General features: G+C 42.7%; 1 protein-coding gene across 10 annotated transcripts in view; it reads left to right on the top strand.

Annotated features, from left to right (window-relative positions):
- The window catches only part of NFIB (nuclear factor I B), a 204,859-nt gene that overhangs the window by 175,935 nt on the left and 5,563 nt on the right, over positions 1-23,361 (top strand). For 6 of the 10 annotated variants that reach the window (XM_035140574.3, XM_088658444.1, XM_088658447.1 and 3 more), the window contains one exon: positions 12,422-12,510. The exons of the other annotated variants lie outside the window; for them this stretch is intronic. In XM_035140574.3, coding sequence (XP_034996465.3) covers positions 12,422-12,510 — 89 coding nt within the window. The remainder of the gene's footprint in view (positions 1-12,421; positions 12,511-23,361) is intronic. 10 annotated transcript variants of the gene reach the window in all.

Raw genomic sequence — 23,361 nt, forward strand, 5'->3', positions numbered from 1 at the left:
AGAAGAAAACTAAATTCTGAAGCGTCAGAGTTAAAATGTGCTTCATGATGATGCAAGAGGCTGTTTTTACAACTTGCACAGTTCTGAAGCCTAACGGGCATAGATTCATATCACCACTTGTTCCCTATCCATACATTCTTTGTATGGTGATATAGTTATACTGCTGCATTTGTAAATTGCACCTTAACCGCCGAGGCCCGAGTGGCGTTATATACCTTATGTAGAATTCAGTGAAACTTTACTCAAAATAGCTGATGCACAACAAAGGCTTTCTTGTTCTTTTACCAGTGAGACTTCACTGAAAACATCTGCAAAGAGAAAATACCAGATAATGATTGGCTATTTCAAACCAACTATTTAAAGTTTCTGATATTATGCTTATAATTTGACCCGTATGCAGTCAGTTGATTTTGAGTACATGCTTTCCTTTCTATAAAAAAAACCAACACTCTTTCCTACACTGGATTTAAGAAATCTCATGGAACTGCAGTACTGTATTGACTTTCTTTTAAGCTATGATAGGCTGCAGTCCAAACCCCTGATCTTTGCTGCTTGAGAGGATTAGGATTTCGCTTGCTAGGGTTCATGCTGGCAGAATGCAACATAAGCCCCCCCCCCAAGAAAAACCCAGAATGTTAGCAGCGGGGGAGCCGAACAGGGCCAGCCATGTTTGTATCTTCGGAGACCATTTGGGCTCGCTTTGCTGCACCAGACTTCTGGCTGGCACAGCAAAACTGAAAAAGAAAAACCACACTCCCCAACTTTACACCCCAACTTTACACTCCAATATGTCCCAGTCCCTGCTTTGCCCTTCCATCAATTAAAAATGGGAGCAACACAATTCCACATTCCTCAGGACTCTTTAGCAATCTTAATAATATGTGTAAATAAGCTCGTCGCAGATTGGCAGACCTCATGCTACAAACTCCATGTTTGCTCAATACATTTTCTGATTTATTTTTATTTTAAAATATTTTTGATAGATTGGGTTGTATACGACTGTGTCCCTCTATCAGTGGAAGGCTCTTTGACCAAGCATTACTTTTGTTGGCTTTCATAAACAGAAAGGGTCTGTATGCGTGATGTGTGTGATTTTTGCATATCACCCTTTTGTAAATGCAAATGGCAGAGCCAACTGTTTCGAAAGTACTCTAGCTCTCCAGAGCAGATTTTGGGGTTCAGCAGGAGGTTGCAGAGGGCATGAGGTATTAACAAAAAATAGTATCCCACCCCTTTCCACTCAAGTGAAATTTTGCCCGATAAAAAAAAAGAATTCCCCTGGTAGAGGCACACAATGAGATACAATCCAATATCAAGACATTAAGAAAATGCTATAAATGTGTCTGTATCTTGTTCATGCAGAAAGATATTCCTTTAAAGGTAAAGAGAGGGGAAAGAGCTGAAGAGTTTCATAAAGTATTACTCTTTAATGGGTATGAACTTGTTGAGAGTTGAAAAAGCTCATTACAGTGGTACCTTGGTTCCCAAACGGCTTGGCTCCCAAACAAATCAGCTCCCGAACGCCGCAAATCCGGAAGTAAGTGTTCCGGTTTGCAAATGTTTTCCAGAAGCCGAATGTCCAACGGCTTCCAATTGACTGCAGGAAGCTCCTGCAGCCAATCTGAAGATGTGCCTTGGTTTTTTGAATGGTTTCGGGAGTCGAACGGATTCCCGGAACTGATTAAGTTCAAGAACCAAGGTTCCACTGTATAGATCCTAGAAATCAGGCAGTAATCTATTTGCACAGTGCAAGAATAGGCTCCCTGTTTTACCTCCCACCTGGCTCCTAAAATAGCTTGTGATGTGAACATGCCACTTGGAATCCCATATGTGCAATGGTCTGATTTTTTAAAATCGCTTTAAGGTGGGATAAATGTCCAAATTAGAGGTTTTATGTAGGAAACTGGTCACATCAGAGTAGGTGCATATAGGAGGAGGGGGCCCCGTTCCCACTCTACCACACAGATGGATCATCAGGCAAGTATGTGAGCTGGGCCAATAGCCCCCCTGCCATCCCAAATATTCTGCATTGTGTAAAATGAGAGCTTAGAATATTTTCTTATTATTATTATTATTTAAACGTAACTGCAGTTGGAGAGATGTGAGGTACTAAAAAATAATAATAGTGAAAAGGTGTTTTGCCATTTCCATCCCCACCCCCCACCCTGCTGTCACAATGGTGAGTGGTTGCTCACAAGTAACAACGCCAAAATCCGACCTGACTTTTTACAGGTTTATTGTGCATACTATGTACAGTGCAGAGCTACAAGTTCATGTCCATCTCAGTCACTCGCAAAATCCGGGAGTGCCCCCTTCCGGTTTCGACCCAAGCATAAGAACTTGGGCATCCCCAGCCTCCGCCTCCCCTCTTTGCGTTTAACGCCTCTGCACAACTGGGGTGATGGAACTAGCGCCTCCCTCTCTGAGCCCTCTTGGCTGAGGTGGTGCGAGGGCTCCAGCCCAGCATCCTGGAGCCCCTAGCATCCTGACTGCTCTCCCAGCTGGACGAGGTGCTGCTGGAGAGCAGGGGCCGTGGCTCCCTGTAACCCGATCTCCCTTCCACCTCCTCCCGCAGACCCTGAGGGGACCCCCTGACACCCATTTTGTAATTAATTATATGTTTAGGTGTGCTTTTGTGTACAACGTTTTGCCCCAGTATATGATAATGATCACAAACTCAGTGACTATATAGGAATAAACAAATGCATGGGAGGATAGGTCTATCAAGAAGCATAGCTGCCAAGTCCCGGTCACCAGAATTCACTTCTACGCATGTCCAGACGTGCGTAGAAGCGACTTCCGGTGCCGGCGCTGCCCGATCTCCGGTGCCCAGACATGGGCAGATTGGCACCGGAAGAAATCTGGGGGAATTACGGGATATTTCGCCATTCGGGATGACAGCGGGAAACAGCTTTAAAAACGGGGGTTTCCTGGGGAAAACGGGAGACTTGGCAGCTATGTTCAGAAGCAGTCTATTACTGAGTACTAGAGGCTGACAACAAACTATAGGGAACAAGGATGCCAACTCTATGGGGCCGAGGTGTCTTCTCCCCCCCAAAAAAAAATCTGGGAGGGGGCCAGGCCATCTCATTAAGGAGCTGAACTCAGGGCAGCTTCAGTGGCCGGTTCCTCCTGAGCACAAGAGGAGGAGCTGCCGGCATTTGAAACTGTGCTGCCCTGGGCTCTGGGCTCAGCCTCCTCCCGGCGCATGTTATCACATACCCATGGCAAGCACCTCTGAAAGGGAATGGCCTTGGCTATCCTGACTTCTTTGTGAGTTCCAGGTTGAACATTGCTAAATGCAACAAGCAAAAGGACCATGGCCTAATCCAGGAAAATACCGTATTTTTCCGTGTATAAGATGCCCCCATGTATAAGATGCCCCCAACTTTGGGGGATCCCAAATTTAGAAAATGGGCACATGCACTATCCATGTATAAGACGCCCCCATATTTTTAACCTTATTTTAAAGTAAAAACAAAACCTGTTCTTATACACGGGAAAGTACGGTAATTCTTGGGTTCTTAAAGATACTTAATTAGGAAATAGGTTACACTTCTGGCTGCTTTGTAGAAGTCAGATGCTGCATTTAGAAAGCTTATGAGGCATGTTTAAAAAATAGGATTTCCAACTGCAGTCATACCTTGGATCCCGAATGACTTGTGAGTCAAACATTTTGGCTCCTGAACGCTGCAAACCCAGAAGTGAGTTCTGGTTTGCAAAATTTCTTTGGAACCCAGACATCTAATGCAGCTTCCGATTGGCTGCAGGAGCTTCCTGCAGCCAATTGGAAGCCACGCCTTGGTTTCTGAACGTTTTGGAAGTCGAACGGACTTCCAGAATGGATTCCGTTCAGCTTCCGAGGTACTACTGTACTTATTTGATACATGGATCTTACTCCTAAGAATGCCTGGGAAATGACAATGCATATAATGTTATTGTCTTGTGTGTGGTGGGGCAAGGTGAAGCCCACATGCAAAAATTGCCTAAATTACTTAGACAGAGTAAACGTTATGCTTTGGTAAGGTAGAAATAAGATTGATTTACTATGTCCTTTCATTACTTTACAACAATTTAAAAGAGACCACTTTTCCTGTGGCAGGTCCTAAATGTGTTTGGTTTAAAGTAGGCCATGATGAATGAAAAGGAAAATCAAGGGGTACATGAAATAAAGGCAATCAATCATTTTATATTAGTTGAGAGAAATTCTAAATTAGAAAGCCAATGGTTTTAGTTCCAGAGAGGTGTTTTAAACATTCACCATTCCTTTTAATATACTTTGACCCCTTAGGAATAAATATTGTCACAGGTACATTCTGTGTTTCACAGGAGGAGCTATTGGAGAGATTTATTCTCTCAGGTTATGAGAAGTATTGACGTTTATTCTTGAGTGCTTTTTTATTATTAAGCAGCATAACATAGCCTATATAAATTGTAGTAATGACCATAAATTTAGGCTGCTTGTATAATTGATGATTCTCCTTAAAAATAGTCTCTTCAAAAAAAAAAAAAAAAGTTTGGTGGAATTTCCAATGAAGCAATTTATTACTGGAAGTTGCTGGAATGTTTCCATCGATGGGAGCATTATAAATATAATTTCGAGAGTTCATGTGCATGGGGAACCAATATGACAGATAGATTTTAATTTACTGACCAGGACACTATGAGATGCATGTTATTAAACATGTAACTTAATATGCTGATAGCTACAAAGTCAGGGTTATTATTAGGAATCATAAATCTAACCATTCCTTTTTCTGTGGCGGTCACACATTGGCTCCTAGCTACTTTAAATTGCTAAATATTTCCATGCTAAAACAACAATAGCATAATCAAACTTTTTTTAAAAAAAATAAATACAGTTTTTTAAAATGCTGATAAGGCCTATGCAGCTGCTGATTTTTATATCGAGTAGCCAGTCACAGAGTTGTAGAGTTGGAAGGGACCTTGAGGTCTAGTCAAACCCCCTGCCATCCAGGAATTTGTTTTCCAACGTGGGGCTCAAACCCACCCAGATTAAGAGTCCATTTTAATCATTGCTGTGCATTCCTTTTAACCTTTTTTTTTTAAAAAAAAATTGCTATATACTGCCCTGGTGTTGTATATAAATACTTTTATAACTAAATAATGTAGACTACCACTTTGAGTCAACTGTGGCACAGATGGAATTATTATTATTATTTTATTATTATTTATTATTTATACCCCGCCCATCTGGCTGGGTTTTCCCCGCCACTCTGGGCGGCTTCCAACAAATACCAAAATATTGTAAATACCAAAATATTGTAAATACCAAAATATTGTTAATATTAGTAATCAATCGATTACTCTGGATTCATTTCCTTAACTTTGTTTTCTGGTTAAACAGCAAACATTTTTCGTTCTTAATTTTGCAACCAGACCTTGATGTGGTTAATCAAAGAGCAATGCATTGAGGAACTTCTAGTTCTATAGAAGCTGCAAAGGGTTCCATAATGAGAAGACTGGCAGATACCTTGTCTGCCTTTTCTTAGCTTTCCTCGGGCAGCCTTCCTGAAACGGGCACGCTCCTGAAGTCTTCACTGCCAAGTCCCATCAGCCCCAGCCGGCATCACCATCGCTCTGAGATGATAGTTGCACTTCAACAACAATTGATGGGCACTGTCAGGGAGTTGTTGCGGCTACTCCCGAGTAAAGACGCTCCAGTCCGTTGGGTCTTTAAAGGTTTTATTGTGCATGCTATTTACAGTGCAGAGATAGCAGAGAGCATGACGGCCTAGTCACTCTCAGAATCCGGCAATGGCGCCCGTCTGCTTTGGCGCCAGCATAATAACCTGGGCAGCCCAAAACGCCGCCCCTTCGCCCTGCGTTTGGGCATGCGCCTCAATTCGGGCGCCGGAAGGAGCGGTGTCCCTTCTTCCCCTTGCTGGCTGGGACGGTGCCTGGGCTTTGATGCCTCCCTGAGCCGTCCCTCCTCCCCTAGATGGTCAGAGTGGTGCAGGGGCTCCGATACGTCGCTGAGCCCTTCCTCCACCGTCTGTTCCCCAGAGCGTTGCCAGGGCTCTGGTGCCTCGCTGAGCCTTCCCTCCTCCATTCCGCTTCCCCCTGACCCGCTGCTAGCGCTGTCACTGGGCAAAGTGCTGGTCAGGATGATGAGGGGAGGCTCCCTATAGGGAGTCCCCCTGACAGGCGCCAAACAGGAAGGGGGGGTTCTATGGTACACTTTCAGTTTGCGTAGGGCAGGCACATGCAACTTTGACCTGAACCCCAAAAAAACAGGGCTTCCTTCCTAAACAAAAGCTGAACAACTTTGACCTGGGGGGTAGATCACTGCCAGTTTTTAACTCTGTGAGTAGATTGCAGTCTCTTGGGAGTTGGCCACCCTGGTGTAGGGCAGTGGTTGAGCTCAACATGGCTTGTTGTCAACTTGCTGTAAATAAAGATCAGAGCTTATCTCAGAATCTCCTAGTTCTGGGGTGGGGGGGGGGGGCTGAACTATTAATGACATGAAGTGAAAGTTGCTAATGAACAGGCTCTTTTCCAACTCATACCATTGGCTGGAGTTATAGCCAGGATTTCAAACGTTTATTAGTTTGTAAAGAAGAAACTGGAATCATATTTTCCCCTGATTTATCAACTGCTGTTTTTTAAAAAAACTTTTCACTAGTATGGGCCAGGAAATGACGTGAAACTTAAATATTTATTAAAATTTTAAAATGCTTTGCAATAGATCACCTTTCCACCGGGGCAAGTGCATTTTCATGACCTAAATGTTGTAATTCTAATTTCTTACGGGGAGGATGATTTTAACAGAGACAATATACCTAATTAAAAAGCTTGGGAAGTGAAAGCAGAAGAGAAGTTATTTATCATATTTAAAATGTTAGTCTTCTATGTGCTGGTGTTGGTCCAGTTATTGATACATTCTTAATACCATAGCACTACATAACATTAAGGTATGGGTTTTTTACCAGTGCTTGGACTTTGAGTGTGTAGATATCTGTATATACTCGAATATAAGCCTACTTTTTCAGCACAAAAAAATGTGCTGAATAAGCCACCCTCGGCTTATACTCGAGTGAGGCGGCCGGCGGCGGAGAAAGGCACAGGACCAGGGGTTCGGAGAAGCTCTGCGCTGCGACTTTCCGAACCCCCGTCCTATGCCTGCTTTGTGCAAGGCGGTGGGGGGAAGAAGCGGCGAGGAAGGGATCCTTCCTTGCCGCTTCTCCCCCACCGCCGACAGCTGGGAAAGGCATAGGACGGTATTTATTTTTATTTTTGAAATTTACCAGTAGCTGCTGCATTTCCCACCCTCGGCTTATACTCGAGTCAAAAAGTTTTCCCAGTTCTTTGGAGGTAAAATTAGGTGCCTCGGTTTATATTCAGGTCGGCTTATACTCGAGTATATACGTTATATAGGGGTACGTAGAATTACCTTTAGGCTGGCTTGTTGTTGCACCAATGCAGCAATGGGAGATGTAGTTAAAGAAAACTACAAATCTGGCACGCAAGGTTGACATTGCACAGCAGCCATTCCAATTCCAGCAGGAAGTTATAGCTCAAGACACATCTTTTGGCCTTCATATGATTCCATTAATAGTGGAATAAATCTTCTTTATTCAAATGGAATAAGAGGAAGCTGAAACGATAATTGCAGATACTGCCCATGGACTTAATATTGTCAGGCAAAGACTGAAAAGGCACTAGAGATTTTTCTCCAACAAAGCTTTAATAGATTTAGGAAACAAGTTATCGACGCTTCGGGTGTTCGCATTGTGTCTCTTATCATAATTGACAGTTTGACGTAAAACCTAGTCACATGACTGCCAGAGACACATGCAAAGGGATAAGAGGTCACATTTCATATACTCTCGTTGGAAAGGAAACACATTTAAAGGAAGTTTCAGTCAAAACAATGACAATATGCATATGTTTATAGCCTTCCCTCAGTCAACAAAAAGCAACGCTTGGTCTCATATCACTTGCTGCCTTTTCCATATATATTTTTACCTAAGCTGCTGATCAAAGAGGTGTGGAAGGAATATTAACCTTAGAAACTTTGTTAAGATGTGGGAGAATAATATTAAATGATACATGATGTATTTAAGAAAATTAGTTGTAGGTTTGAAATTTTTTTTTTAAAAAAAAATAGTATACTAAAAATGGGGTGGGTTTAAATACCGGTAACCAAGACTAAAACAAGCCTGCCACACCATATTTTCCAACTGAACTTTTTGTAAAGCTAAACAACAGATTGAGATACTTTGAAAAATTATTGCCAGTATATAATGCCATCCTTAGGGACTTGGTAAAAGTGAAAAAGATAGCTTTTAGTGTGAGAATTAAGGAATCTGGAAAGCCTTGCTGGAAAACATTTAGTTTGTTATCCAACAGTGTCGGTCCACTTGCCTTTAGAGCATCAGGAATCCAGACACAAGCTAAAAGTCTCCATGATCTGTCCTTGTTGTCATTAACAAGAAATTTTTAAATCTTTCCCTCAACCTTTTCTTATGCTACTTATCTGGATCAGGTCTTCCATCTCTGAAGTAATTCAGCAACAATGACTGAGTAAATGTGCATTTATGGAAAGAATACAGGTTGCTCAGTGGAACAAGAAATGGAGCTGGTGTAATTGCAGTAACGGTTTGGCTCCGTTAGTGATCTAACTGCAAGTAAGGCTAAGGTGGCTGGCCTCGGTATATTTTCAAAAGCCCACTTTAACTACACAAACTCCACTGGGCATTCATTACAGTGGTACCTCAGTTTAAGTAAACAATTGGTTCCGGAAGCCTGTTCTTAACCTGAAGCGTACTTAACCTGAAGCGAACTTTCCCATTGAAAGTAATGGAAAGTGGATTAATCCGTTCCAGACAGATTAAAGTACTCAAACCAAAGCGTACAGTGGTACCTCTACTTACGAATATTTCTACTTACGAATAGAGCTCCGTCCACCATCTTGGATGCGGTTTAGATAGGATTTTTTCTACTTGCGAATTTTTAGATAGGGTTGCTTCTACTTACGAATTTTTTCTCACAATGCATTCCTATGGGATTCGACTTACAAATTTTTTCTACTTACAAATGTGTGTTCGGAACGCATTAAATTCATAAGTAGAGGTACCACTGTACTTAAACCGAGGTATGACTGTACTTTCTGTGCTCCAGCGCGTTCTTTGCAATCTTTGGTGAGGTGGTTTCATCAAAGGTTTACTTTCAAGGAAGCGTTTTGGAATATAAATTCCATCGCGTGGACTTTCCAGAAGAGACCTGCAGGTGGAACACTAGATTTCTACCACCTTCCCTTTGCAGTTGCAGCACAACATCTTTCTATGGGTTAGATCCAACAGTGTCTTTGTTTTTCAGGTGGCACTTGCTTCTAGCTGAGGTTTCTACAAACGGTAGTTAGGAGGAGGTGACTTTCACCAACTACCCCTACCGCTTGCAGGTACCAATGGCTCTTCCTATATATCCTGTAGCCCTCGTGAGTAGATTTTTATGAGACACAGGTGGAAGGGTGATATCTCTCCCCTTATTTCATAGAAGCCTCTACTGGATCCATACCATTGGATTCAGCCCATAACATACTTCTCAGCAGAAGTCTTTCCAAAAGTGCTCCCATGAAGGGAAACACTTTGCAGAATAGGAGATAAGAATATTTTACGGCTTTTACTGCCCAGGTACAACACAACTGAAGGAAACTCGAGAGAAACAGAAATATGATGATGAGTGCTTTTGAGTGATCAAAGCAATTCTTATATGTTATCTCAATAATCCTTAAAAACCTTTGAATGGAGGCCAGAATTTATTATCTATGCATTGAAGCGGGGGGGGGGGGGCATTATTGAAAGCCAGTGACATGCCTGAGGCCGCATGGCTGAAGAGAGATTTGAGCCATTGACTTCTGGCTCACAACTCTCACACTTGGCTACTATAATGAGCCAGCTTTCTTAGGTAACAATTTTTTTATATATATTCTATATTTAGAGGCACAAAAAGCAAATTGATTCGGAGGATGAAATAAATAGCATTATATGAAAATTAAATCAGCATGTGCAGTGCAGTTCCTGCAATCCTGTACGTATTTACCTAGGGAGTTAGCCCTATAAAATGGCCCTTCGCAATGGTGGCCATCATCTTTTTAAAAAACCACATCTGTTATATGCTGAATGAAAAGGTTCCTGTTGGTGCATGTGCTTAGTATAGCGATTTACATGCAGGCAAGTTATTGGGTGTGTATGTATTAATTTTTATATTCTTTTATTTTTATATAAAAAAGTATTTGTATGCAGAGCATATTACCGGTGGCAAATATTACAAGCTTTGCCGTTTTCTTAAATTACCATAGGCATTCAGATCCTATTACACATGTATTATTTATCATAGTTAATTGGTAAGAGGATCTGAAATTATTTAATAAGGCTAGTGTATTGGCACACTTTCTAATCAATATAAAGGTTTTGTACTAGTTTGATTTAAAAGCTTTTGACATATTTAGCTAAGAGTCTAGTCATATTTTGTGCCAAACCATCCCCGCCCCCCTTACTGTAATTCAGAACACAAAGCATGGCTTGAGTTTTCAGCAATCAGGCAAACCATGATTTCAGGATTCTCACCTGTTTTTATTTCTCTTTGCTCAGCACTCTTAGCTACAGTGTCTTCCAGAAGCAGAACAACAGCTATAGCTCTCGTTTTTCAGTTCACATATAATTCCCACCCATAACTGGCGCTCATCATAGCTTACAAACCCAATTTTCAAACCTAGGTTTCTGATTCTGGTTTGGTGATCAATTACAAACCATTGTTTGTCCATTCAGACAGCACGGGGTACAATTTGAATTGAGCCTGGTTAGGTTTAGTAGATGATTGCACACAAATATTGCAGATGCAACTTTTATAGTTAAAATGCTGCTCCATTAAACTGCTAGTCGAAAGATGTGTCATATATGTTGCCCCCCCGCCCCCCGCCAAGTTTGGCCCCACATCGACACCAGTGTGCTACTTAAGATCATTGAAGTTCAGTGAGTTCCTTCAAGCCCACAGTCAGATTCACTCTGAAAAATACTGCCTGTAGAAATTGTATAGCAGACACCCACTGTCCTCCAGGCATAATCTCTGGTACTGTAGCATTACTCGAGCATTTCCTATTCTGGGCAGGAATGTCTCTCTTTCTGGTTGATTTTCCTGGTGTCCCTCCCCCACCCCCGATTTTTGTTTTTTTAAAGATCCCTCTGAATTCTTCAGATAACGAATAAAAAAAACAGTCAGGGAAGGAGGTCCTTTTCCATTTCTGAAGACTCAAGGGCAGGAAACTCCAAGAGGGTAGCAGTCAGACAGGGTCAAGGCATGGATATTCTCTTGTCCTCAGCATATATGTTTTTCAGGAAAGGACTATAATAAATTGAGCTGCTGTGAAAGTCATTCCTCTAACTTTTAGAGGCACTTAAAGCTTTCCACTGGGGGATGGGGAGGAAGAACAGCTTTTAGGTGCAATTAATTACAGTATTCGTGCTAATTGAATTCAAAGTGTGATTTGGTACTCTTTTAACAGTATTCTTATAGTACTGGTGAGTAGAGATTGAAACCATGCTTTTCCTATGCTTTCTCCGTAAGACTAGATGGGCTTATTTTCCTCAAACATAAACATAATCACTGCATCTTTTCAGGAAATCTGCTAGCTCACTGTGGGGCAGCTGCCATATAAATGGCTGGATAGGGTTACAGGAATAATTAGCGAAGAGCAGTCCTCATGATTTGGTGATCTGGGAAGAATTTGTTTCAGCTTACATGTAATGCTTCTCCACTGTATTTTAAAGTCTTTTAAATGGTATTATTTTGCTTCTAGAGCTAGATTAGATTATTTCACCACTGCATGTTAAGTGATGCCATATTCAGTAACACTAAATTAATCAACCTCTATTACAAATGCCTCCACCCTTCTTGAACAGTAAGATAAGGTCATCATGTAATTTTGGCTCCTCTTTCCTTTAAATTGCATGTCATCTGTGTATCACCAAATGCATGCTTTCAAGATATTGATTTTTTCCCCTCCCCCTGTACATTGAATAATTTTAAGTGGTTTTGCTTTTTTTTTTAATTCACTATTGAACATTAACATTTCTTTTTTTCCCCCCTCAGCTCAGTTTATAATATAATTAATTGCTAAATACCGGTTATTCTTTTATGCTTTTATTAATGGAGCAACACATCCAAGTAGCATTTTCTTAATGTGAGAAAAAGTAGGGTTTTGTTTTGCACAAGATGTGTTAAGATTTTATTTTTGCAATTGTTTTTTTGTTTTGTTTTGTTTTTTACACTAGTACTACTACTACTTGGGGATGTAAGGTTTGTGCCATGTAAAGTACTAGTTTGCATGCATTCATTTAAATACTAAAAACTGTAGTACTGCTCGATCCATATCTGACTGCTAGGTTTCAATTGACAGCTGAGGATTTGTGACTGGACCTTGAATCAAAACGGCAGGCATTTATACCCCAGTGGCAATGAGGATACATTGGGAATTACTTGGCAAAGGTAAAATTTTAATTATTTCCAAACCTAAACTCTCTTGGGTTCTTCGTTATCTGTTTCAGGTGTCCTTCAGGAATATATTTGTCAAATCTTAACTACAATATATATAGTATATATTTTGTAACGTCTCCTGAATTACATGTTTTAGATTAGCTGAAATGATGCAAATTGAACTTTTATCAGTTAAAGCACTTGGGATACAAAATGTTGGCTGTCAAGTATAAAAGTTTGTGGAAGAATCAAATTTATGGCTGCATGTTTTGAGGCTTGCAAGTTCATAAGAAGAGATTATATGGGTTTAAAAAATATCAAAGAGGAACTGGTACAAGAGAGCAGTTTAGACCAGGCATCCCCAAACTTCGGCCCTCCAGATGTTTTGGACTACAATTCCCATCTTCCCCGACCACTGGTCCTGTTAGCTAGGGATCATGGGAGTTGTAGGCCAAAACATCTGGAAGGCCGCAGTTTGGGGGTGCCTGGTTTAGACAATGTACTCAGAGAAAACAGTTGATTTGAATTTCAAACATAAGTATGTTTACCGAGGTAAGTTAGAAGTCACATGTCTTAAAACTAGCTTTCGTTTTCATAAAGATGTTTACTCTTTGCAGGTGAGGAAAAAAACTATTTCTACAAAAGACAGGGTTTTTTAAATGGTCGTTTGTTAAATCACGGCTTTAGCATTATGTGTGAACAAGCTAAGCTGCTTAACAATGGTTTGCTTACTGCCAACAAGCCACAATATGAAACCCTTGTTTCTTATAATTTTGGCATGGCATTACATGTGAATTTATCTCAGGGATTATTTCACACATCTTGGCAAAGAGTATATTAAGGTATGTCAACCTTGTCTTGATGATCCTCCTTGTCGAGATCACACAACTTGATTCCCCACCACCACACCACACAATAATGTTAGTATTGTCTAACAACAAGAATCCCTCCCCGGTTCTTGGAAAACCATACAAGGTTTCCAAGGAACCACACGTCCTATCGCATAGGGACATTTAGGGCACATATTCACTCACCGTACGCACAGAACATACCTGTTTCTCACACACAATCATATATACATAGCCAACATATTTCTCCCTATTTGTGTGTGTGCAGGGGAAGGTAGGTTTTAGGGACCCCACACTGAAGGCACCCCGGTGCCGAATAACACTCCCCAAGCATCAGCTGCTGAAGATGGCCATCTAAGTAGGACCAGAACCACTGCAAAGCATTGCTGCCGCCCGCCCCCAAACTCAGATTGCCTCTCCAGGGGGATACAGTAGATCAGGCATCCCCAAACTGCGGCCCTCCAGATGTTTTGGCCTACAACTCCCATGATCCCTAGCTAACAGGACCAGTGTGTTGGGGAAGATGGGAATTGTAGCCCAAAACATCTGGAGGGCCAAAGTTTGGGGATGCCTGCTGTAGATGGTATCAAGAGCCACTGAGAGATCAAGGAAGGTTAACAGGGACACATTGCCCCTGTCTCTCTTCCTACAGAGGTCAGGATTATTTATGAGCCCCTAACTTTTTATTTAGATTAGATTTTACAGTCGTACCTTGGTTTTCAAACAGCTTAGTTCCCGAACGTGTTGGCTCCCGAACGCCACAAACCAGGAAGTGACTGTTCCGGTTTGCGAACTATTTTTTGAAGCTGAACGTCTGACGAGGCTTCCAGTTGGCTGCAAGAGCTTCCTGCAGCCAATCAGAAGCCGTGCTTTGGTTTCTGAGCGTTTTGGAAGTGCAACGGACTTCGGGAACGGATTCCATTCGGCTTCCAAGGTACAGTGGTGCCTCGCTTAACAAATGCCCTGCTTAACGAAATTTCCGCTTAACGAAAGGATTTTTCGAGCGGAGGTTGCCTCGCTAGACGAATTCGTTTTATGAAAAATTCGTCTAGCGAATCGCGGTTTCCCATAGGAATGCATTGAAATTCAATTAATGCGTTCCTATGGGCAAAAAAAAAAAAATTCAAAAATTTTCCAATGCATTCCTATGGGATTCGCTAGATGAATTTTTCGTTATAAGAAAAGACCCGTGGAACGAATTAAATTCGTCTAGCGAGGCACCACTGTACGACTGTATTTCAAGATAAGTCACTCATTAGCCTCTTGATATAGACTACTTTTAAGCATTGCAAACCTTGCCCAAATATATACAGAGACAGACTTTAGTTTTGTATGGTTTATGGTTCTATCACATTGTACACTTTAATTAAGTGAAAAACAATAAATTTCCTTCACACACACACACACCCTCCAAAAATATAAGCAACATCCCCCCATATATTTAAAATGCCCAATTTTAAGAATACAAGACTTGAAGGAGTTTTAAGTCTTCTTGTATTTCTTCATTAAGTGAAAACACAGTGGAATGGATGTGGAACTGTTGAAGAGAGGTTCAAAGTGCACAGAATCTTGGATATACATTTGTGCTCACCATGGGATCAGAAAAATGCTCTCTGCATGTGGCAGTTCAGTGAATTGAGTCTTTAGAAATGTTTGACGAGAAGTATGAGCTATGACTTGATATGAGAATTTCAGTGGCTGCCCTCAAGAGTCACACAGTGGTCCCGTCAAGGACCAGCTGGGTGAGGAAGAGTGGCCAGAGGCTGTCTCCCAAGAGCCCCCAGGGAGGGCTCCAAAGATGACAAGTTACAGCCCGGACGGCCTGGTGGTGGGACACTGAGGAGCAGTCAGCAGAAGGGACGAGCTGGGAGCTGATAGAAACAGGAAATGGGAGGGCCTTCCAGGACAGGATTGGAAGCATGTATGCAGGCAGTCCCAGTCTTGCTGACTCTCCTTCTCCTCTGACCCCACACTCCAGGAGGGTCCTGCATTTTGCTGAGCAACGTGCCAGACAGACCCAGAGGAGGAACTCACCCCCTCAACACAGCCTTTGCCTGCTTGGGTGGGAACCAGAGTGAGAGGCTGAGGCTAGAGGGGAGGGGCATGCCTAGAGCTTAGCAACAGCAATGCCTTCATTGGGTTAAGACCAACCAGGAACATTGCTGCGTTGTTGTTTTTCTGATAATAAAAAGCTAATTGCATTCTGTGCCTTCCATGTGTGTGCCAGCTCTGTGGATGACCTGGCTCCTTGACAGGTCCTAGAATGCTTATGATTTGAGCTTGCAGCTACCTACCTCCCAATCAGTCTTGGCTGCACTGTTTTTGGTTGCCACAGGGTTTGATCTCTGTAAATAAGGCATAACACCCTAAATCATTGTTGTACCCTTGAAGGAGCCAGCACAGGACAGCTTGCAGTATTTAAGTCTTTCTTAATTGGCAGTGGCTCATGAGCTGGCTCAGCACTGTGGTAGCCCAGGCAAACTATAGCAACAGGGCCATCTTTACTTGGGGATGCAAGGGGTGTGGGGCACCCGGGCGCCGAATTTTGGGGAGGGTGCCATATGTATACCTACTGTATACCAGTCCCTCTCGATCAGCGGCAGTGAAAAGCAATGGAGTGAAAGTCCCTCCCCCCACCGTCGCTCTGTTACTACGTAGCATCAAATATTTCCGATGAGTCAGGAAATGAAAGCATTTCCCCCCGCTGTATCGTTGTTACAACAAGCCCAAAAAAGCTAAAAACTTTGAGTCGTCCCCCCCCCCCAAAGTCAACATTGGCTTCTGCCAAAAAAAGCTCAATAAATTTTAATTTGGAGGCGGCTAAACTAAATTCAGGGGCGCTGGGTGGATCTTTGCACCCCTGCAGCGCATATGCTAAAGCAACACCAGTTTTGGAAGGGAGACTCTGCAGTGCTACTTCACCACGTAAGCCTTTACTGCTCTTAACATCAAGACTAGTCTTGGACCGGGCTCGGCAAGGTTTACCTCACCTGGGCCGGTTCACTCCAGCAAAGATCCCTCCGCGGGCCAGATTGCGTGTGGCTGCGATTTCCAGCATCTGCGGCTGCGCAGACACGATTTACGGTGGCTGCGGCTGCGCAGATGTGATTTTCAGCACCTGAGCATACGCAGGCACGATTTCCGGTACCGCAGAAGCGAGTCCCCACGCTGCACCGTGCCGGTTTAACGCAGCGCGGGGTGACTCACCGAGTAGGCAGCTCAGTTCGGAGACGGTTCGTGGGCCGGTTAAATGACCCCCATGGGCCTTAGGTTGCCTACCCCTGTCTTCTGTATTAGACAAACAATGTCCATAAGGGAATACAGTGAGTGCATCAGAGAAGTTTTCCCATGCTTTGTCTACTCTCACAGTGGGACTGACCTCCTGAAGCCCCACCCAGGCACAGTTGGATTTCCTTCTTTAACTGTGAACAATTTCACTTCCCAAGAAAACAAAGCACTCAGTTAACAACCGAAAATATATTTGGTGCCCTGGCTTCTTTGCAACCCTAGTGCAGAAGACATATAGGGATGTTCAAACAAACCCCCTAATTCATTCTGTACCTATATGTGTGCGTGTTGGGAGGTCGCGTTGTTTGAACACCTCATTGTTTGAAGGCAGGATGCACGAAGCAAGCGGATTTCTTTTTGGCAGTGTGCAAACCAGATTCTTTCTCGGTTCGGAGCAGGAAAACGTCCTCGGCTTGGGGGGGGCGGGGCGGGGAAGCCATAGGAACTGCCTTGTTACAAAATTCAAGCCAACACACCAAATATAAAACCGAAACCGAGTTTAAAAAACCCAGCAACGCCTCAGCAAAAGCGTTTGTGTGCTCCTGAATAATCCGAAGCATGTGGAAATCACAAGTAGGCTCCAGTGTAGACTAGCATTCACGAGGCTCAATTTTTCAGCAGCTACTAGGCTGCTATTAATGCAGGGCTGGGTAGTTAGCAGTTTTGAACTTTGGGTGTTTTCTGCCAAGTCTTTCAAAAAACGGTAACAGTGTTAAGGCGCTCATTGTCAAGGTATTGCAATTTATATTTCAAAACGCAAACCTTTTTCAGTGCTATTTGGAGGGGATAGCTGCTAATTTAATATTACTTTTGCTGTGCCCAGGCATTTCCTTCTTTCTCTTTGTTGTCTTGACACAGAAGTACAGTACAACAGCTGGTTTGTTCTTAGAGCTCCTGAGGAGAGCCTTATTCTCAGAGTGCTGAATTTCCTTTTCAGCTGTAGCCGTAGGGGTGTTCTTAATGTTCAACTTTTTAGAGCGGCATTCTTTGCCCCCACCCCCCAAACCCCTCTAAAGAGCTGTGATGATAATGCTGATAAGGCAGTGAGATGGAATAAACTTTGGCATGTGGGGGAAGGGAGACTGAGAATAGCCCTGCAGATTTCGGATTCTAACAAAACAGGCAAACTTTCAAAGAACTTAATCAAAATTAAGTAACATTGTAGTAGTAGTAGTAGTAGTAGTAGCAGTAAAGTTTGTGCTGCAGTTAGCCAAAGGGTTTGCTTGCTTGGGACAAAAATGCAAATTAAACTTTTGCAAACAAAAGCAACGAAACAAAAACATTGCTGATAAAATCATTAGCGGTGGGGAAAGCTGGAAGGATTTGGTTTTTTTAAAATCAGTTTGTCACTATCTCTGTTACACTTTCCACCCAACTCCCTAATAAAACAAGATGTGCAGAGAATTGTGTTTCCTTTCCATCTAAGCAAACATCTTCGGAACACTTCCTAAGAAATTAATTGTATTCCAGCCAGACTTGCATGCTGCCATCCCACAGGAAATGGGTCAGCAATCCATTAAGATGCCATTAGATAATCTAATTTGGAACTTAATCTCTAAATTAACCATGCTCCATACTTGAAGCATACTTGAGAGAGAGAGAGAGAGAAGTTTGTTTGAATCGATAGGGGAGCCGAAGCGTGAAGAAGCCTGTTTGTTTTTTCTGTAGCTGTGGTCACGTCTCAAGCCGTCTGGTAACCAGGAGAAACCAGACATGATGTAATTCCAGATTGAACTTGAACTTCAGGGACTCAGAATGGAGGAACAATGGACCATAGGAATCAATAATGTCCATTTTCCACATGATTATGTTTGAAGCTTTAAGTTAACCTTTATGGAAGAACCGGCAAAAAAGAAAAAAAGAAAAAAAAACCACAACAACACAAAACCATACAATGTGGCTAAAATGAGGGGAATCCACAGACAAAATGTTCGAAAGAAAGCAACTCCCCCCCCCCCTAGCTGTACTTTGAGAGTTGCATTGCAGATTCCAGCAGGATTAGAAAAGTTCCCGCGCTGCAGTAAACCAGTTGCTTGTTCTAAGCACTCTTTGTTCAGTTAGGTAGGATAAACTTAATCTTATGTTTCCTGTCAGATGATTTTAGCAGTGTTCTTAGAGAAGGATGAGTATGGTTTTTTTTCTTTAAAAAGTGGTAAGAACACCATTTACCCCTTGATGATTTCAGAATATCATTTTTAAAATGTATGTTTGTCTGTTTGTTTGTGTGTGTATAGTGTCTTCTTCAACCTTGAAACTGTTTTTTATACTGTGATTTGTCTTTTCAGTGAGTGTTTGGCATGTTTATTGAGCAATGAACTACTGTGCAAAATTTATTTAAAAGGTTACAGGAAAGGTGGGGAGAGAGATAGTCAGTACTTGTGTGATTCTTTGTTGTTGTTTAGTCGTTTAGTCGTGTCCGACTCTTCGTGACCCCATGGACCATAGCACGCCAGGCACTCCTGTCTTGCACTGCCTCCCGCAGTTTGGTCAAACTCATGTCCGTAGCTTCGAGAACACTGTCCAACCATCCCGTCCTCTGTCGTCCCCTTCTCCTTGTGCCCTCAATCATTCCCAACATCAATCATTCCCAACATCAGGGTCTTTTCCAGGGAGTCTTCTCTTCTCATGAGGTGGCCAAAGTTGGTGATTCTTACCAACTTTAAAAATAACTTTTGAAAAGGATCGAGGCAAGGTTCTGTCACAGAAACCGAAATTGGCACCCTGGAAGCTGAAATGCTTTGAAGTTAACCTCTTATATGCTATTACAAATGTGAACTGCAAAACATTTATCAGTGCAGCTTACTTTGTTTTAGTACTGTCTCATTTCAAGCAAACTAAATAACAGAGAATTTGCCCTGAATCCAGCATGGCGAGATGTGCTTAGGTATCCCTAAATCTGTGTTGGAATTAGACCACAATTTATTTTTGCCTCATACCTAAAACTACAACGTAACCTTAGGTGTTTTCCCTCTAACACAAAAATAAAACATTGCAAACAAATGCATATATGACCCAAGTCACTGAAAAAAGAAATCACAGGAATAGAGTATATATCCATTCTTGGTGAACTGGTAATAGAAATTCTTCTAACTTTTTTACATAAATATGTGTGGCACTGCCCACACAAAGACAATGAATAGTAGGCTTAAGATGACCTACACTTCTGGGGAACATTGTGATAGAAGTTTGTAGACAGGAGCGAACGAAGGCTAACGGACACCCGGGGCAGGGCAAACCGCCAGCTGCATATGCGTTGTGGCGTCGCTACATAGGGTGCATGTGCAGCGTCGCTACGTACAGCGCATGTGTGCGACAGCGCGCATGCGTTGTACGTAGCGGTTTGCCGCCACCCGAGCGCCGTACAGACGGTGGTGGGATCCTCTGCTCGCGGCTGCAGCAGCGGCGGAGGGATCCCATTACCATCCGTGCGGCGCTTGGGCGCCGTCGGCGACAAACCGCTATGTACAGTGCATGTGCGGCATCGCTACGTACATCTCTCGAATGCCATACGGACGGTTGCGGGATCCTCTGCTCGCTGCTGCAGCCACGAACAGAGAATCCTCCGCATGCGGCTGTGGTGGCGCGGTGGCTGCTTGCGCTGCCACACCCAGGTGGTGGGGTGAGCACCCTGTGGGGTGCCTTCTTGTCACCCCTCCAGACATGGCACCTGGGGTACACTGCCCCCCTTGCGACACCATTGTCTGTAGGTTCCTATTTTCAATTTATTGCCGAATACCCATGTACTTGCATATCTAAAGAGCTAGTGGACATTTGGAAAAATTTCCTACAAATCACTGTACAATTCTAATTTCACGTTTCTTCGCAACAGAGACCCCATAAAGAGGGAAAGTTGGTGAGAAGAACATTTTACTAAATAAAATGGCCGGACACCACCCCAAATCTGACACAGTTATTGGCTCCCATTTCTCTCTCCCACTGTAACTTCTCCAGTCTTTTGGGGAGATGAAAGCTTACAAGCACCGAATGTACTGTCACACTCATTTTGCTTTCTCAGCTAAATAAAGGGCAAAATTTACTTTAGCACTCTTGGATATGTTCTCATGAGGATTATGACCATCAGGAAAAGCACTTGATAATAGTTTTCATTACTTCGGCTTAGAGTACATTCATGGCTCAAGCATGGGAAAATGAGGGACACGTTACTCAGAAGTAGATTTTTCAGTTGAGCCTGGTTTGGACTTGTACGATTATTACCATGATGCGGGGAGTGCTAAATTGTAGACCATGCTTCAGGATATTTATGGAAACCTATTCTCCTCTGAGGGGTTATCTATCGCTTGTTATATTTGCAGGAGCAGCAGTGTGAGAACAGAGCAAGCAACGTTTTGAGAGAGAAGAATTCAGTGTAGCATTTAGGCCAGGCGTAGGCAAACTCGGTCCTCCAGATGTTTTGGGACTACAACTCCCATGCTCCCTAGCTAACAGGACCAGTGGTCAGGGATGATGGGAATTGTAGTCCCAAAACATCTGGAGGGCCGAGTTTCCCTATGCCTGATTTAGGAGCTCACTCCATCAGCGTGAGCATTTCTGCCTGTCTATTGGAATGATCTCACCTCTCCTCCTCTCAAATGCTGTCTGGGGATTCTCCTGACACCCCCAAGCCTGGGTTGTGGGGGCACATGGGGGAAAGAAACCGGGGAAGCCCCGCTGAGCTAGCAGAAGTCCTGGCACAGGATTCCGCTGGCGGTTGAATGTGGCTCAATGTTTGTAGTGGAAACTCCAAGACTTGTAGCTTGAGAGAGTGGGAGATGCCTGCCTTCTGTGTTACAGACTCTCTCATAGTGCCAGTGTCCAAGTTCCTTAGTTTGTGCTGGCATTTGCTGTGCTTGGGAACAGGGATCCAATGGCAGCTGACTGGCAGGAGGAGGAAGGGCTAAGCACCATGTTAATCAGGGATAGTAAGATCCCGCAACAACAGCAGCCAGGGACCAATGAGCTCAGCTTCTGGTCTCTAGAATGTATAGAAGAATCTGCGCTAGATCTGAAGTGGGGTCTAAAGGACATTTGTCATTCATGCATGATTAATCTACCCTGTTTCTCATATTTTAAGACATACCCATAAAATAAGCCATAGCAGGATTTTTAAGCATTCAAGGAATATAAGCCATACCCCGAAAATAAGACATAGTGATAGGCGCAGCAGCAATGCTGGCCGCGGCAGGAGGAGGAGGAAAAAAATAAGACATCCCTTGAAAATAAGCCATAGTGTGTTTTTTTGAGGAAAAAATAAATATAAGACATGTCTTATAATATGAGAAACACGGTACATACTGCCACACGGCTATAAGTGCAAATCGGGCTGCCAGAAACATAAGGCACTTCCCAAAGAGGCTGAAGGATACAAATCAACCATTCAGTTTTTCAAAACAGAGGGAGTTTTGGGAGGGAGGGTAGAGAAAGTGATGAGGCTGTGTTGCAGGTTTTTGCTAGGTTACTAGCTCTGTGCATAAGCAGAAAGCTTTGCAAAACAAGAGTCAAAATGGTGCATACCTAAACAATATGTTCACTTTAAATTCTATTCTCTTCCCTTATGCAATGAAAATATATGAATAGCAGTAGAAGTTGAGGTTGCCGTCAGATAACTTGAAATAATTCTGGGGTATCCTTTTTATGAAAGGCACAATTTTCAAATCAGACCCTTTGTGTGTGTGCCTTAGATAATGTTCAAATGCCCTAAGCAGAGCAGAGCTTGGATGAAGAATTATACATATATTCTCCATGTTCCTTCTGCTGTTCTCCCATTTCTTCAGAAGTGACCTTTTGTTAGTGGAAGGAGAGGACATTGAGAACCATTATGCCAATAGGTTATTATCAATACTTCCTTTAGTACTTTTCAGTGAACAGAGTTCTGTACAGTTGCCTCTTTTGTCATGAATTTTAATAGGTGTATTTTATAAACAGTGCTCAGAAATTTATGCCTACATGTATGGCATTAGGGAACCACTTTCCTGAACATTTTATTAATTGGACAGTAACTCTGGACAAAATAGCACAGATTTTGTGTTTGCTGAACTGTCCCACTGGTGATCTCGGTGATATAACCAGGAAGCATTCAGAAGAGACATAATTCTAGAACTGTCTACATGTTACATTTGTCATGAGATTCCATTCAAAAAGCTCCCCAATAACAAATGGTATGTGCCCTATGTAATAATGCTTTGGAAATGCTTGCATCGGTTACTTTAAGACAGTCTTACAAACCATGGCTTAAGAGAATTACAAATGAGCCTACTACTCACTCCCTTCCTCATTTAGTGCTTTACTTTTTGTGTGGGCCAAACCTTAGTTTGCTGTTGCGCTCGAATGCAACAAACTGTGGTCTGATGAGAACACAGATTACCCACAAAACATAGATTTCTGCAAGTTTGGCTGGTGGTTTGTGGACCCTGATTTGTAAGTGAGCTTGCTTGTAAGTGAGCCTGTCTCAGTAGTTCAGGCACAACATCAAATGATGGTTTGGTCAAACTGGGACATTTTTCTTTGTGGACTCTGTGCAGTCCGACCTGGGCATCTGTGCAGAGCAACACTAAGGACTACTTGAAGAACTATGCTTGTAAGCAACCAAGCTGTCTATATGCCGTGTATATATCCACAATTCCATCAGTGGCCGCTATAAATATCCACACAGCACTATCAAACCGATAGTTACGTAAATTCAGCTAATCAATATACCCACAACGTAACTGGCTGTGTTTAACTATATAAA

Source organism: Zootoca vivipara, chromosome 15 (genome assembly GCF_965207765.1).
Source record: "Zootoca vivipara chromosome 15, rZooViv2.hap1.1, whole genome shotgun sequence".
Classification (NCBI taxonomy): Eukaryota; Metazoa; Chordata; class Lepidosauria; order Squamata; family Lacertidae; genus Zootoca; species Zootoca vivipara.